This window comes from Notolepis coatsorum, assembly GCF_963971535.1.
Source record: "Notolepis coatsorum genome assembly, chromosome: 16".
In the NCBI taxonomy this organism is placed as follows: Eukaryota; Metazoa; Chordata; class Actinopteri; order Aulopiformes; family Paralepididae; genus Notolepis; species Notolepis coatsorum.
In genome coordinates, this window is record NC_140180.1 from 41,578,013 (window position 1) to 41,594,132 (window position 16,120).

Consider the following 16,120-nt stretch of genomic DNA (forward strand, 5'->3'; position numbering starts at 1 on the left):
ATAATAATAATAATAATAATAATAATAATAATAATAATAATAATAATGATAATAATAATAATAATTGAAAATGTAGAAAAATAAAGAAATACAATTTTGTACGACGAAGGCAAATGAAAGGGAGAAGAAGAAAATATTTAATAGTGTGCTATTAGTAGTAGCAACACGTTCCATCATTATATCTATGGAGTATCACTGGAAATAATAGTTGTAGGCTATACAACATAAAGTAGTCTTATCTCATCAGTAGCTGTCATTTTCTCTCACCCAGCCAGTGGTCCTCCGTTGGTCATGTCGAAGACCTGGTGAGGGTTCAGAAGCTTCCGGAAGCTGTACAACAGCTCTCTACCCTTCAGGCCTCCACTCTTGGGGTTGACGAACACTAGCAGAGGGGATCCGCCTTTCGGTAGCTTATTGTGCTAAAGGACAAATGAAACGATAAATGTTCATTTGTTAGGGCCATGAACATAAGCATGGTAAGAAATCAGATGTAGGGGTGGGTGATTTGACATCGAATTCACATCACAATGTCTTCCATATTCTACAAGACATCTAACACATAACGCAATATAAAATTGTGATATTGTAATATACATTCAATAATTCTTAACGACAAAACCCATATTAACATTATACCTGAATGGGGATTATATCTTTAGTGTCACAATTATATTGCTACTGAATTTATAATCTGGGAAGATTCACGCAATATGCAAGCTTTGCAAAAACGATGGTGAAGTATTTTGGTAACCCTACAAAACAAGACTTGTACGTTATTACCCAGAGACCAAAGAACCTCCAGTAGCAAAACCAACACACTCCACACCACTTCCGCCAAACTTCCAGCCAACTCTGAACAGGTAAAGAAAATAACTTTAAAATAATAGACTATTTAATTATTTAATTTCAAAAGATCTGCGCCCCTACAATGTAGTTGATAATGAAAGCTTTCGATACATGATCCACACAATTGAGCCCAAGTATGATGCATTGTCTCCATTAGCTATGTTCAGCCTGACTGGGTCTAGCTAGCCATGGTCTAGCATGGTATGGTATGGTTGGGTTTGTGTCTCCATTGCGTTTCTCATAAACTCTCCGTTTGCTAGGCAACCTTTAAAAAATGCACACCACCAACCATGGTAGAAGCTAAACCATGATGATACAACAGTCCCAGCTGGCTTTGACCAGGTCTGGCCATGTTGTGAAAGGTGTCTGTCTCAGCCAGGATCCAGACAGGTTTGGCCAAGTTCTTTTTTTTTTTAAACTTTGACCAGTCAGCTGGTTCTTTTTAGCGTTTATCGCTTTTTCTTCGCATTCATACTTGGTCAAGTTCGACCGACAGAAGCAGGCTGAAAGGGTTCAGATGGGGGGAAAGACACTCTGGGAAAGGCACGGCTGCCGTCCGGGATTCGAACGCGCTCAGCCCCAGATCCGCGCGAGCGCGGTTGTCCACGGCGCTGAAATAGCACTCGCGGTACGTGGTGAGCTACTGGAGCTCCCCTGGTTTGGCCAAGTTCTAAAGACAATAGAGATGGTAAATGGTAAATGCTCACTGTGTGCCAGACAGGCCGCGTGTAGTCTTTTACCAACACACTTGCAGTTCCGCGTTCGGGTTCTGCGATCTGATTGGCCAGTGACGTTTCTCTTAGAGCCAATCGCGTTACGCCTATTTCTGCCTCTAACAGCCTGCTAGCTAGCTAACGCCTAGTTCTATCACTGGTTAAGCTTGGCGACTCTTTCGAAGTTGGTTAAGGTTAGAGTTTGGAATCAGGGCTGGTGGTCTATCGCCCTGCTCTAAACCAAACTCTAACCTTAACCAACTTCGAAAGAGTCGCCAAGCTTAACCAGTGATAGAACTAGGCGTCACGCGATTGGCTCTGAGAGAAACGTCACTGGCCAATCAGATCGCGGAAAACGGCAAGTGTGTTGGTAAAAGACTACACGCAGACAGGCCACAGCACGGCTAAACCCTGGCTAGTGGAGACAAGGCATTAGATACCATTACATTTGATTCTGTGTGATTTTTTTCTTTGAGCCATACAGTATTAAACTGCCTACCGCAGTGAAATGGGAAAAGTAACTCAAAATAGCTATCTAGAATCAAATCTATGTATGTATTGAATCGAGAATGAATTCAGATTTGAATCGTGACCCCAAGAATAAAAATCGAGTCACGAGATTCCCAAAGAATTCCAGCCCTAGTGATTACACAGTAGGAGCCAGGGTTACCATGATCTCTGGTATGACGAGGGCGGAGAGCGGCTTGTTGCTGACAGCTGTGTCTTTGGCCAACATGTAGATCCTCTCTGCCTCTGAGAAACACGAGATCTGCAATGCTACAGCACCTGGAAGAAACACACAGAAGCATGGAGATCTGCAATGCTACAATACCTGGAAGAAACATGGAGATCTGCAATGCTACAATACCTGAAAGAAACATGGAGATCTGCAATGCTACAATACCTGAAAGAAAAATGGAGATCTGCAATGCTACAATACCTGGAAGAAACAAAAAAAAAACAGAGATCTGCAATGCTACAGCACTTGGAAGAAACACACAGAAACATGGAGATCTGCAATGCTACAGCACCTAGAAGAAACAAAAATAAACAGAGATCTGCAATACTACAATATCTGGAAGAAACCTGGAGATCTGCAATGCCACAGCACATGGAAGAAACACACAGAAGCCTGGAGATCCGCAATGCTACAGCACATGGAAGAAACACATACTGTAAGCCAGGGGTTCCCAAACTTTTCAGGCCAGGGCCCAGAAAATAAGGCGTCAGACATGGACATCGTCAGGCTTTTTTTTTTTTTTTTTTTTTTTGCCAGGTGGCAGATTTTTTAAGACAAATATCACTTCAATCCTATTAAGTTAGTTCAAGTTAGTTATTCATTTATATGTGCTATTTATGAGAGGGCTAACTTGTTGCAAAATAATAATGATAATAATAATAGCCTCATTAAAATTCTATTGTTGCTTCGGTTGTTTTCAGCGTTTTATGTGCATAATCTGTTATTTAGTTTGAAATGTTCGTTGAAATAAGTAGATTTTTCGTTTTTGTTTATTTATTAAGTTAATATAAAACCATAGTCACATTTTAGAATACAATAGAATAGAATTTTAGAATACAACTAGAAACACTGTCCTGGCCTGCTTCTAAGTTCAGTGGCCTGACAAAAAAAAAAAAAAAAATTTAAATCATCTCGCGGCCCACCCGTGGCTGCTCGCGGCCCACCTTTGGGTCGCGACCCCGACTTTGGGAACCACTGCTGTAAGCCACGTTTCGACCAAAAATACCCTGAACTTTCAGTCCCAAGAATGACATTTCTCTGTACTTTTGTGTTCTTTCAGCCCATTGTTGTCTGCATTTCCACCGTGGTGAAAAGATCTGCGATGATTAGGCAAACTAGTCTGCTGACGTGTGAAGGTCTCTAGGCATTCCAGTGTCTCACTAGAACACGGAAGGACATTCTTCTCTGATCAGATCAGATCTTTGTGATCACGGTTAATGTTCCCTGCAGACTCTTTTGTCATATATTGGTCCTCGCCTTGAACAGGAACGTGCAACAGACCGCTCAATGCACTGACAACTCACAGGAGTCCAGATGACTCGTATTTCCAAATGGGGCTTATAGATTGTTGATCTCCTCTGCGCCAGAGTTGCCTAGTAATAGGCAATAGGCAATAGCAGGTCTTAACCTGCAAACATTCTCCAGCTTAGCTTACAGTATACAATTTTGTTGTAACTAAGATTTCCTTGAGTCCAGGCGACTCATATTTCCAAACAGGGCTAATCTTCTCTGCTCCCGAGTTGCCTACTAATAAACATTATTACATGGCGTTGTAACATTCGCCGAAATGCTTGATTGTGATTGGTCAATAGCGCTCGGCAGTGGTCCGATATTACTCGATAACGGACCTCTGCCGAGCAATAATGACCGCTGTTCGCAGCTGGAGCAATCAAGCCCACTGACACACACTGCATCAGTGCAATCAGTCCACACACCTGCCGGCTGCCGGCGATAATAATAACTTTATTTGGGCTGACAGCGGACGGAGCCACAGAACAACTGCGTCTGCATTTGATCTCGTCTTGTCGATGGTGTAAAATGAATTAGGTATATTGTTAGTAAGTTAGCCATGTAATAAGCGGGATAATGTATAGCTATACTCGGTCATTGTCGCAAAATAATTGACCTTCACTACGTTTAGAACACCTCGGCGAGGCGCCTCGGTATTCTAAACTCTGTGTCTGTCAATTATTTTGCGACAATGACCTCGTAGCTATACATTATCCCTTACATAGCGATCTTTAAATACTTAACATTAACCTGCAAACACTACACCTGCCTATACAATGTTGTTGTAACTAAGATTTGCTAGGAAAAATAATTGCTTTTGTGTATAGACCAAAGAAAGTAGTTTGTGCTGCAGATTTTTTTAAATGCCGGTTGAAATTAAATGCTGTCTAGTACTCAACCATTTAGAATGTTCAGTGCTACAAGCACCACCCCCAAAGTTCCTACACTTCGGAAAAGTCCTATCCCCAGAGCAGGGACATTTTGGGGGGTAAAATGGGGAACTTCTGCTTAGACTCTGGTCCCCGCGGTGGAAAAGAGTCCCACAGAATGTACAGACTGTAGTTCCTGTGGTAGAACAGGGGCTATAGGAACATGAGATCTGCTTCAGTACCTGGAAGAAACATATAGAAACACTCAACACGTTTCATTATTAAAGCATTGTTCCAGTGTTATTCCAATAAATCAGTGCCAGAAACTCACATCCAGGACATGTGGGTTTAATATGATTTATACTAAGATATACACAAAGAGTTATTTTCAACAGTGGATTCTTGGGTGATGCTTGTAGAAATCAATGGGAAACCACAATTCCTCAAATACATATTTCATCCTTCTATGTAGCAGTTATATTTGTTGTGAAACAACCAGGAAGCTGGCCTGTGACCACTCATTCTGTAAACAAGCAACTAGAGTGAAACATTCTACTGGCTGCTGACTCCGCCGTCGACTAAAAACACACTTCTTCAATCAATATCTGAAATGAAAGAAATTAAAAATAAAACTACTAACCTTTTACTATTATGCACTTTGCTACTAAGCAATATACCTTGCTATTTATTTATTTATTTATTTATTTAACCTTTATTTAACCAGGCAGGTCAATTAAGAACAAATTCTTATTTATTTACATTTATATTACTACCTAGTACTACTATGCAAATATGTCTACACTACTATGCACTCAAGACTGTAGCACTCAAGTTCGACACTGTTTGACGAACAATCTTACTTACCCCCAGCTGCCAGAGTTGTACCCTTCCTGCTGACTTGTTGTACAGAACTTGTAAGTCGCTTTGGATAAAAGCGTCAGCTAAATGAGAAATAAGAAATTGTGTAAAACCCCATTGACTTCCACCATCATTGCTAATCATTTCTACTTCCTATCATGTGAAAAAACAAAACACAGGTGTAAGTGCTTTACATATGGACTGAAACGCCTCAAGATTTGGCTTCTTAAAATATGTGGATTAACCCTTTAAAACCCTGTGCAGGGCCATACTGTGTGCCACACCAGACAGCAGCCGTCTGCCTTTATTCCCAGCATGCCAAGATGCATGGCATGGCGCTGGGCTGGTTTTATTCCCAGCATGCCGAGATACATTGTGCTGAGCTGGGTTACCGCCTGGCATTATGATAGCGCTGTAAGATGAGACCCACACACTGAGCCGTCAGGCAGGCTGTTTAATGGAGCACTCAGCTCTTTGGACGGCGAGCCGCAGCCGCACTGGGGGTTCAGCAGCCCGCCGGTGGGAAAGAAGAGTCTTATGTAACGCCCCACTGGAGGCATTCAATCAGCTACTTGAGCTGTAGTTGGGAGCTGTCCCAGGCAGGGGCGGCGGGGGCCAGTGCGGGCAGATTGTGTGTGCTCCGAATGGGGATGTGGACTCGGGGAGTAGGGAAGAAGGCCAGGCAGGATAAGGGAATCGGAGGTGGGATGTGTGGCGGGAGGGGGTATGGGGATAGTTTCCAATAACCAACCCACCTTGGGTCCCGTAAACCTGTGCGACGATGACCAGGTGACCTGCATAGAGAGAGAGAGAGAGAGAGAGAGAGAGAGACAGAGACAGAGACAGAGACAGAGACAGAGACAGAGACAGAGACAGAGAGAGAGAGAGAGAGAATGAGTGAAAATTTGTCGTCCTGTGAGTTGACCTAAAAAAAACGTTAGGTTATGACTATAACCAAGTTCTGTTAGTTAGGGCGATGCTTGGCTTCGCCTTCTGCACTATCTCGCGTACGTGCACGCGTACTGAATAAACCACAAATGTACCTCTAATACCAGTATTAGTCTGACCACACCCCTCATCAGCTTACCTTCATAAGCAGGTGTGTGGTCACCTGCTCTCCTCCTTCCCAAGCTTTCACCACAAGGTGAGGTCAAGGGCTGCAGCGGCCGTCCGAAGCCAAGCATCGCCCTAACTAACAGAACTTGGTTATAGTCATAACCTAACGTTCTGTATCGTTAGGGCTCAGCTTGGCTTCGCCTTCTGCACAAGGGAGGCCAAGCGGAGCCACTTGGCTGACAAATACACCCCGCTGACAGCCCCCCAAAACCATCAGAACAGGGAGGGCCGAGCCCCCCCGACCCCCCCTAATGGAGGGTATCCCCCCTATTAGAGGCTTCACGGGAAGGCGACGGACCCGACCGTGCGAAGAGCTCTCAAGCAACTTAACGCACAGGGTGAGCAGACCGTGGCTTGACCCACGACTACACACACGCACAACCCGCATGCCACCCGGGAACGAACGGAGGAACAACCTCGTTACTGCCCCCAGAATCACGGGGTCAAGGGCAAACCCAACCCCGTGGCAAGGCCGTAGCAGCGGAGCACGAAGGAAGACCCAGACCCACCAAAAGGACTGGACTCCCTGGAATGGGGGCCCGGAGAAGTCCATGATGCCAGCATCAAGACCCCACCAGGTGGGCACGTAGTGCCCCGCCCCCCACATCGCCAGCGTATTCGGACAAAGGCCCCTCAGTTACTGCACCTGGTATTCCCAGGCGGAACCAACCAGGCCAGTAAGCCGAGCGGGCCCCGTCCCCCCAATAGTACACCGCCTGGCACACTGACCCTGCAGAATAGGCAGTCAGCATGGCCGTAAGCACACAAAAAAGGTTAACCAACGGAAGCAGGCAGCGCACCGGGGAAAAACCAGGCAACAGGCTGTTAACCCTAGCCTGGAGACTGCGGACGAGACAGGCGCCAGAGGGGACAGCTGAACACAGCCGCCCCGGCGGAAGGAGCGTAAGCTGGCGGTGTTGCATGACCAAGCCTCCATTTAACAACCCCCACCCAGAGGGGTCGAGGCAGAGAAGGCTGACACGATTGGCAGACGTCATGAACGTGCAGGGGCACCCTCAACCGGTGAACCCGGGAGTTGACACTGCTCCAACACACCAGGGAATCAACCACCTCGGTGTTACCCAATGCGGTGGTTGTTCCTATAACCCCTCAAGAAAAAACTCCAAAACACACCTGCGGGTATACACCGGCTATACCGCAGTACAAGTGTTTCAGTTTCCAAAAAGGGTTAACCCAGGCCTACGGGTCGCAAACATCACTTCGGACCGGGCCTGGCGGTACGGGAAGCACAGGGTCACCAGAGGAGGTCAAAAAACCACCCCCACAGGCCCCTCTTCGCCATGCGTGAGAGAGGAGCGAAAAACAATGGAGAACCAGCCCCTAAGCACACCGTACCTGGTATTCCCCGGCGGTCTCCCAACCAAGTACTAACCAGGACCAACCTGTGTAGCGGCCGAGATCCGACGAGATCGAGCGCGTACAGAATGGCATGGCTGTAAGCCATGACGACAGTGCTGAGTAAAAACATACCCAACCAGGGTCTCCATAGCGCTTAACCCTGTGACACCCAGACCGACCTGGCATTTTTCCCCCTGAAAAAAGCCCAAGTCCCTCAGGGTACCAGAACAGCAGATCTGCATCCCCGGCGGACAACGGGTTCAACTGATCTGGACCAGCGTGACCAGAACCAGTCCCGTGCCCTAACCACGCCGACATGCCCCAGGAAAAGGGCAGATATGCGTGTTGATCTTAACATGAAAAGAAGGCGCCACCCAGACGTCGGGACGAACCGCGCCTGGTGGCCCACCCCAAGGGCGTGAGACCCCACTACATATGTTCAGATCCATCCCGTCATCATCCCCCAGACATGAACGAGGATCCGTCGACAACCCACCCAGGTCATGGGATGTGGTCGCCGGAAGAGGAAAAACCCCCATCTCAGTTGCTTTATAAAAACGCTGTTTCAACCACAAGCAACTAAGGCGTGCCAGTCAATCGCCTGTTTACAGCGAGCTAGCACTATACGTGCGTCGGGACACACCCCCATCAATGAACAGGCTATTTAGACCTGCCATTGAATCCCCAAGGCGCCCAGGGGAACGACAAGAGGGGTGTGACACTCCCTAACTCCAACACTTCTGGAATAGAAAGAAGGAAGCATCAACAGTATGTATCCCAGTCTACACAGCCGGGGTAAAAAATGTTCACATTTTTACATCCCACCACCCTCCCATAGGAAAGAGACGGGGATCCCCAGAGAGACTTCCCACGCGAGCTGTACAGATTGAAAAGAATATATTGCACCTTGAGCCATGTAAAAAACTGGTTTTAGGGCCTCCGGGGAAGAGGCACCGAACCCATACACACTCAATAAACGAATTGAATCGAATATACATACAATAGAAAAGGACCCTTCTAGAGGGTCCACTCACTTTGACAATCTGAGGAGGAAGGCTCTGTACTCTGATGGAGGCTTCCTCACATGGATCACATGGAAGAAGGAGTCCGAACTCACAGAAGGCCTGAGTAGGCGCTTGGTGAGGAGGAGCCCTGACCACCCCCCCTGAAAACAGATCCATCACATGGACCTGAACAGCACACGGAAGTCCTACCAACAGAGACGCGCACGGTGACGTACTCTATGGCGGGGGAATTCCTGCGGTGCACACGCCCAATATACCAGGCCGTGGGACCAGGAACTCCCTCCCCCCCCCCCCCCCCCCCCCCGTAACGTGCCGAACCGCCACGTGACGGGAACCTTGAAGGACAGGGGGTGTACCCCTGACCGACAGACAATGGGGAGAGGAAAGGTTACCAGTTCACCCCTTTACGACCCCACACCCATGATACGACGTAACGACAAAAAGAGAATATGACACAGTCATAGTCAGCTCTATGAAGCGTTTCACAGCTCCACACAGCGCACGAGCTAACCTGCTATCTGATTTTTAAGGAAAAACACAGAATAGAGAGGGCTCTAAGAACCCCGGTCCAACATACACATGTGCTTCTGTGGCCAGTACAACCCAGTTGTAGGTCACATGACACACACAACCCATCATCATCACAATGAGAGAATACATCATTCTTGATTAGTATCGACCACAGGCCTTGCTAAACACACATGACAGCAACCAAACCAATTTCCCTTTAGGAAATAAGTTTCTCCAGCAGATTTAGCACAACCTCAGCAATCAAGCTGAGAGTTACATCGTATCCCTACCACACAAAAGACACAATTAATGCACAACATGTCTGATAGGAGGTGATAAAGTCCCCAGGGAACCGGGGGGGGAAAAACACAATCCTCCTATTTTACCCACAATACGGCCAGTTAAAACAGGAAAACCTGTTAATGTGTGAACTCACTGTCCATTGTCATTACAGTCTGAGAAAGAACATTCTTTTACTCACTCGTCACCAAGCATAGCTTCATAGGTTAGTTGCCTTAGTAGTGAGTACACGGTACACATAAACACCATGATGTTTCTCACACAACAACCAGATCAATACATCACGACCTGCACGGAGAAGCTACTGCCAGTGACAAAAACAGCTCACACACAACCCGCAACGTATCTCAAATGCATTGTAACAACACACGTTTTGGGAAAAAACACCGTCATTCACAATACATTTAGCAAGGTAAAACCAGAAGACGTGTTATGAGGGTCTGGCCAACCCCGTACCTGCCCGGAACGCAGATCAGCGAAGTGCAGTCACAAGCGTCCCGTGTTGTTCGATCCGGGCAGCGTCGCCGCTCCACCAGTCGCTACAGTCCTCTTTGTTGACGCAATCCCCGTCTAGGCTCGGGCAGGGTTGACGAACATCCCCTGTCAAGGATGACGTCGTGGTCAAGAGTGTAAAACATGTTAAAAATCAAAGCACGTTCAACAGAATAGCAGCAAGCTAACGGCTGCTCCAGCCGTTCGGGTGCTATCGCTTCCGCTCGCGAGACGCCGATCTACGACGCACGCGATCAGGAGCGAGCTCCCGGCGGCGCGCGAGAAGCCAAGCTCCCCGCGCCAGGCCACCGACCGGCTAACCGTAAGCTATGAACATGTAAACAATGACATAACACTCACCCAGACAGGCCGCCGTTCTGAACCCTCCTCACTTTTTAAGAGAAAAGAGAACACAAGACGTCAACACCGCTTCACAACGGTGACAATAACACGTCCGGCGGAATCAGCACAGTACCAACTGGCCTGTATAGCTGACTTTGAACATGAATCTGCCGCTATCGCACATTACATGCACATATCCCCTCGTGAAGGAATACTCTCATTTGGATATGAAAGATGGGGTCTTAACACGGTGACAGAGAGAATCCACTCGTCCAGAACACACAGGGATCACCAGTGTCAATGGTCGCGGCCCACTAGTTAAAACTATAATGGTCGCCAGACCAAGGCCTTCTGTCGCCTAGACGGCTAAACAAAGGACCCTAGCCTGGGGCCGGTTTCCATAAACTTCGTCTAGTAGCCCCCATAGCACTAACAGACAAGTGGAGCCCGCCAGCAAACACTACTCACCCAACCTGGAACGCACCGCTCCTCACAACAGCGGCATGTCCGACAGTTCAGCTGTGGCCTGACAGGTTTCACCCCAACAAACACAGCAAGGAACTGCAGTTGAGAAACATGCAGCGGCGTGCTCCCAATACGAAAACCGGTGGAGGGTTTGTAGAATGATCATCATCTTCTAGACACTCCAGTACGAAGACAATATCGCCGTATTTTCTCGAAAAATAGTGAGAGAGAAAATAAAGATATGATGTCAACGTATCCTTGTTTCCCAAGCTGTTCCTAATCCAATTTCTTCCATCATGGTGTCAAGTGTGGGGATCTACCGAGGCACTTCTTCCTTGTGGTGAAAGCGAGAAGGAGGAGAGCAGGTGACCACACACCTGCTTATGAAGGTAAGCTGATGAGGGGTGTGGTCAGACTAATACTGGTATTAGAGGTACATTTGTGGTTTATTCAGTACGCGTGCACGTACGCGAGATAGTGCAGAAGGCGAAGCCAAGCTGAGCCCTAACGATACAGAACAAGATTTAAGAGAGAGAGGAGAGAAGGAAAGGAGATGAAAAAGTTAAATCATGCCTAGTGGTTAATCTCAGCCTATAGTGGTTCATCTCAGTTTATAGTGGTTAATCTCAGCCTAGTGGTTAATCTCAGCCTAGTGGTTAATCTCAGCCTAGTGGTTAATCTCAGCCTAGTGGTTAATCTCAGCCTATAGTGGTTAATCTCAGCCTATAGTGGTTAATCTCAGCCTAGTGGTTAATCTCAGCCTATAGTGGTTAATCTCAGCCTAGTGGTTAATCTCAGCCTAGTGGTTAATCTCAGCCTATAGTGGTTAATCTCAGCCTAGTGGTTAATCTCAGCCTATAGTGGTTAATCTCAGCCTATAGTGGTTAATCTCAGCCTATAGTGGTTAATCTCAGCCTATAGTGGTTAATCTCAGCCTAGTGGTTAATCTCAGCCTAGTGGTTAATCTCAGCCTATAGTGGTTAATCTCAGCCTATAGTGGTTAATCTCAGCCTAGTGATTAATCTCAGCCTAGTGGTTAATCTCAGCCTAGAAAAGAAAAGAGAAAATAACAGAGAAAAGAACAAAGAAAAAAAGAAGAGGGCATGAAGGGCCAGCATGAGCCTCCACCTATGCTGAGGCTAGTGGGAAATCATGCTCCAAGTAAGAAATGAAAGGCTGCCAGACCTTATAATACTTTTCAGTAGAACCCTTCAGGGTGAATCTAAGGCGCTCCAGTCTGACGTGTACCATCACCCCGGGACTATGCAGAGACAAGGTAACTGCATATTTTATAAATACATCGTCCCTGCAGAAAATAACTTCTATCTCCATCTATCCATCCATCCTTGTTATTTTCAAGCATATTTATGACACAGTATTACTTGTGTATATCATTTCTTCACTTTACTGTGTATATCATTTCTATACTATATCTTTACTGTTACATTTGCACTTCTTTTCGATACCATAGTCCTGGGGAATCATTTAAGTTGTTGATATGTCATGGAGCCATTGTCAAAAAGGCCAGTTCCTTTACATTAATTGCAGTAGCTGAGTGTTTGATTCTGGTATCTGCTTGTTTTTTTGACAGTACAGTAGAGAGAGAAAAAAGATGGGAGGGACTAGGGATGGGTATCGTTAGGATTTTATCAATACTACTACTCTTATCGATACTGCTTAACGGTTCGGTACTTTATCGATACTCTTATCGGTTCTTTTAGATTATTATTTAAATATTTTAATATATTTTAATTAAAAAAAAATTACAATTTATTATTTGAACGGCTTAAGGCTATATCTGTACTTGATATTTGTTTGTTGTGTTGCATATTTGAAATACACTTCAATCAAATCAAACCCCCCCTCTTAAAAAACTAAAACCTGTGTTTAACCTGGCCATCTATAAAACATCATGCTAAAACTGTGAAACAAATGTCCTACTCCCCTAAAGAAAGAAATACATAGCAAACATGACTCAGTTATGCAATAGTGCTGCTGCTTTTTATTTTGTTAAAATCTTTTAGTTAATAAGACTACAAAATGACTACAACGATTTCATGACGTTTTCCTGTCCACGCCGGAAGTGCGTCGGATACCTACCTTAACGTTAAAATTTCAACAACAGAACAACAGATTGCTGCTAATTAAACACTTCATGGAAACGGAGTAACGTTGACTCTATGTCGAGTTCATACGTGTAGTGTAGTATGAACTCGGCATAGCGTTGGCGTTAGTCAGTTTCAGTGTTGCTGGATGGTACACTCTATTAGCTCCGTAGCTAACGTAGCTAGCCACGGACAGTATTTTTGGTTTCTGTGGATTCCTTGGGATGGCTAGTTTTATATGATACCACCACAATGGCTTTATACAATAGCTTGAAAACTGAGCAAGACAATTTCATAAAAAATATATATATCAGCTTGTTTTATTCAACGTGTTAGTATTACTGGTACCTTCATCAAAAAAATCATTACACTATATCATTACACTGTATGCCCTGAAGAAGGCAGATAGAGAGGCCGAAACATGTTTTTTTTTTTTTTTCTTTTTTTCTATTATGAACTAAGCAACTAATTAAAGCTTTTTTATATACTTGAAGAGTGCCTGGAACTTCTTTGTTTTTTCAACTGGCTCCCCTTTATCCAAAGAGCACCTTCTAAAACACTGGATTCACACTACAAAGACGCTGCAGCCCTCCTTCCTGTTCAAATCATTACACTAATTTCCTTCATAAAAACAAAATTTGATGTAAAATATTTGTTGTGCTTTTCCCAAAAAACATTGAAATAAGAGGGGGGGGGGGGGGGGGGGTTGTCTTATAATCGGGCCGATACGTTATTTAAAAACAAAAAGCCTTGAGGCAAAGTATACGTCTGACAACTCACTCTTGATGGCCAGGTGTTCCTGGAGCAGCTGGGTATATTCCTCTTTGCTCAGCAGCGGAGGCAGACCTCCTATCAGCAGGCTGACCTGGACCACTCTGTTCCTGCTCTCCGTTATGTAAAAACGGGTCTGGTTCATCTGCCTCAGGGATATCTAAAATAAGAAGAGCGACAACAATAGATCGCAAAATGTCAGAAAAGTGGGGACACGCACACAAAGCGTTGAGCTATTGCATTAAGTAACTGAGCATCGCCTAGAGCAAAAAATGCACTTAACAGGTTGCTCGGTTCCGCTCACTCTGAGCCGCTCAAAGCGTTGCGGAGCACTTTCTAACTAGGCTCTGTATACAAAAGAAATGGATCCTGTGCGGACGCTCTTACATCTGTCAAATGTGGATGGGTCATTAAAGGCAGTTGCCCAGCGCTCAGATAGAGCAGAACGTTAAGGGATTCCAAAGATGTGCTCAGGATGAGCATTCTCACGGCGAGCGCTCAGTTACTTAACCCTTTCACTGCCACACTACCAAAGGGTTAACCCTTTCACGACCACACGACAAAGGGTTAACTGTCTGTAGTGTGGTAGTGAAAGGTTAACCTTCTGTAGTGTGGTAGTGAAAGGTTAACCTTCTGTAGTGTGGTAGTGAAAGGTTAACCTTCTGTAGTGTGGTAGTGAAAGGTTAACCTTCTGTAGTGTGGTAGTGAAAGGGTTAATGCACCCATTATAGACCGTTTCAACTCGACAACATGAACTTTCTAAATGGACCCAGGTTTACTTCCTGTTGCAGTGTTTGCTAATATCTATAACTGATGGGAAATAAATGTGGGTCCAAGCTGTTCCCTAGCAATAGAGACCAGTCAATGTGTCTATAGCAAAAACAATAAAGAACCACCTCTATTCAAACCTCTTTCTCTATTAAAGCTTTCAATTCCACCTTTTCTTCTCCTATTTTTCTTTAAACTAGTTGTAGGGCATTTATGCTTAAAGTTAATTAGATAGGACAGTGGTTGACAGGAAACATGGGTGAGACAGAATATATTTGTATAAACAAAGCTCAAGGGCTGGATTCGTACCCAGGACATTGCGATTATACAGTATGCTTCTTAGCGTGGTGAGTCACCAGGACATCCAAATGTAATGATTTTGGGGTCATTTGAGCACTCATTCCGCAATCATGTATTTATAGGCTGGACATACAAATCCACTGATAGCCAAAGATTTGAGTAAAATATTTCAGATTTTCTAAATGTTGAGCTCTACATTAGAGTACGTCTACAATTAGTGTTTCCCATACCGGTGCATACGTTTAGTTGTGGCAGTCCACCGGCTGAGATAATAACATGTTAACAATGTGTCTCGTCTTGCACATACTGTACAGAGCATTACAGTCACTCCTTTCCACTCCTCAACGGAGTACCCATCTCAGCCCATCGCCAGCACAAATAAAGCCGAAAACACTATAATCCATCCACTCCCTCCCCGTTTTGAAACCTAAGCCGCGTGCGTAGGAGTATGAACCTGAAGTACGAGTCTATAGGGAGTTCCTCATACCTTCCTGATCTCCTGCAGTTTCTCCAGTACCAGCTCCTGGCCCGTCAGCAGCTGCCTCTGAACTGGGTCAGAGAGAAGAGGAAACATTTTCAACACTGATTAAATGCCACGGACATAAAAGGGGACAGAATTCTATTTTAGAATCGAAATGCCAAATTCGTTGCTCATCATTTCCACCAATTCCTCACCTTGCTTACTGCCCATGTAGACCTCTACGAGGTTGAAGTTGGAGGGGTCCTCGTCCTAGAAACACAGCACACGTCATTGCAATGGGCAGAATAGCTATTTTCTGGGGACTGGTGTTTTGAATTGAAGCTGTAGGTAGGCTTGGGTGGTAGTACAGTATTGCAGTATAGCAAAGTGTATCCATTTCAATACAGTCATAAAATCTCTGCTCCGCATTTGTTTAATGCATGGGGTCCCCAAACTACGCGCCCACCACTGCATTTGGCCTGGCCCTGTGAATAATGCCAGAAATGCATTTTGAAAAGTTAAATTAAAGAGCACATATTATGGCCATTTCCAAGTTTAATATTACAATTTTCATAGTGTATTTTCGGGATGCACCGATATGAACATTTTGACCGATATCGATAACATTATTATTATTATTATTTTTTTGTATTCTCTTTTCCCCCCCTCCTTTTTCAGTTTTTCTCCCATCCCAATGTTAGTCGTTATGCCAATTCCCAATCCCCTTCCTGGTCGTTGCGCACTCTACCCCCTACCGTCGGTCTGGGAGGGCGGAGACTATCACATGCTTCC

At 45.3% G+C, this 16,120-nt stretch overlaps 1 protein-coding gene across 1 annotated transcript in view; it reads right to left on the reverse strand.

Moving 5' to 3' along the window:
• Nucleotides 1-16,120, reverse strand: part of dgkq (diacylglycerol kinase theta) — a 91,915-nt gene that overhangs the window by 21,295 nt on the left and 54,500 nt on the right. The window contains exons 11-16 of the mRNA XM_084332313.1: nt 15,544-15,598; nt 15,356-15,417; nt 13,810-13,960; nt 6,071-6,109; nt 2,230-2,345; nt 268-419 (exon numbers count right to left, since the gene is read on the reverse strand). Coding sequence (XP_084188439.1) covers nt 268-419; nt 2,230-2,345; nt 6,071-6,109; nt 13,810-13,960; nt 15,356-15,417; nt 15,544-15,598 — 575 coding nt within the window. The remainder of the gene's footprint in view (nt 1-267; nt 420-2,229; nt 2,346-6,070; nt 6,110-13,809; nt 13,961-15,355; nt 15,418-15,543; nt 15,599-16,120) is intronic.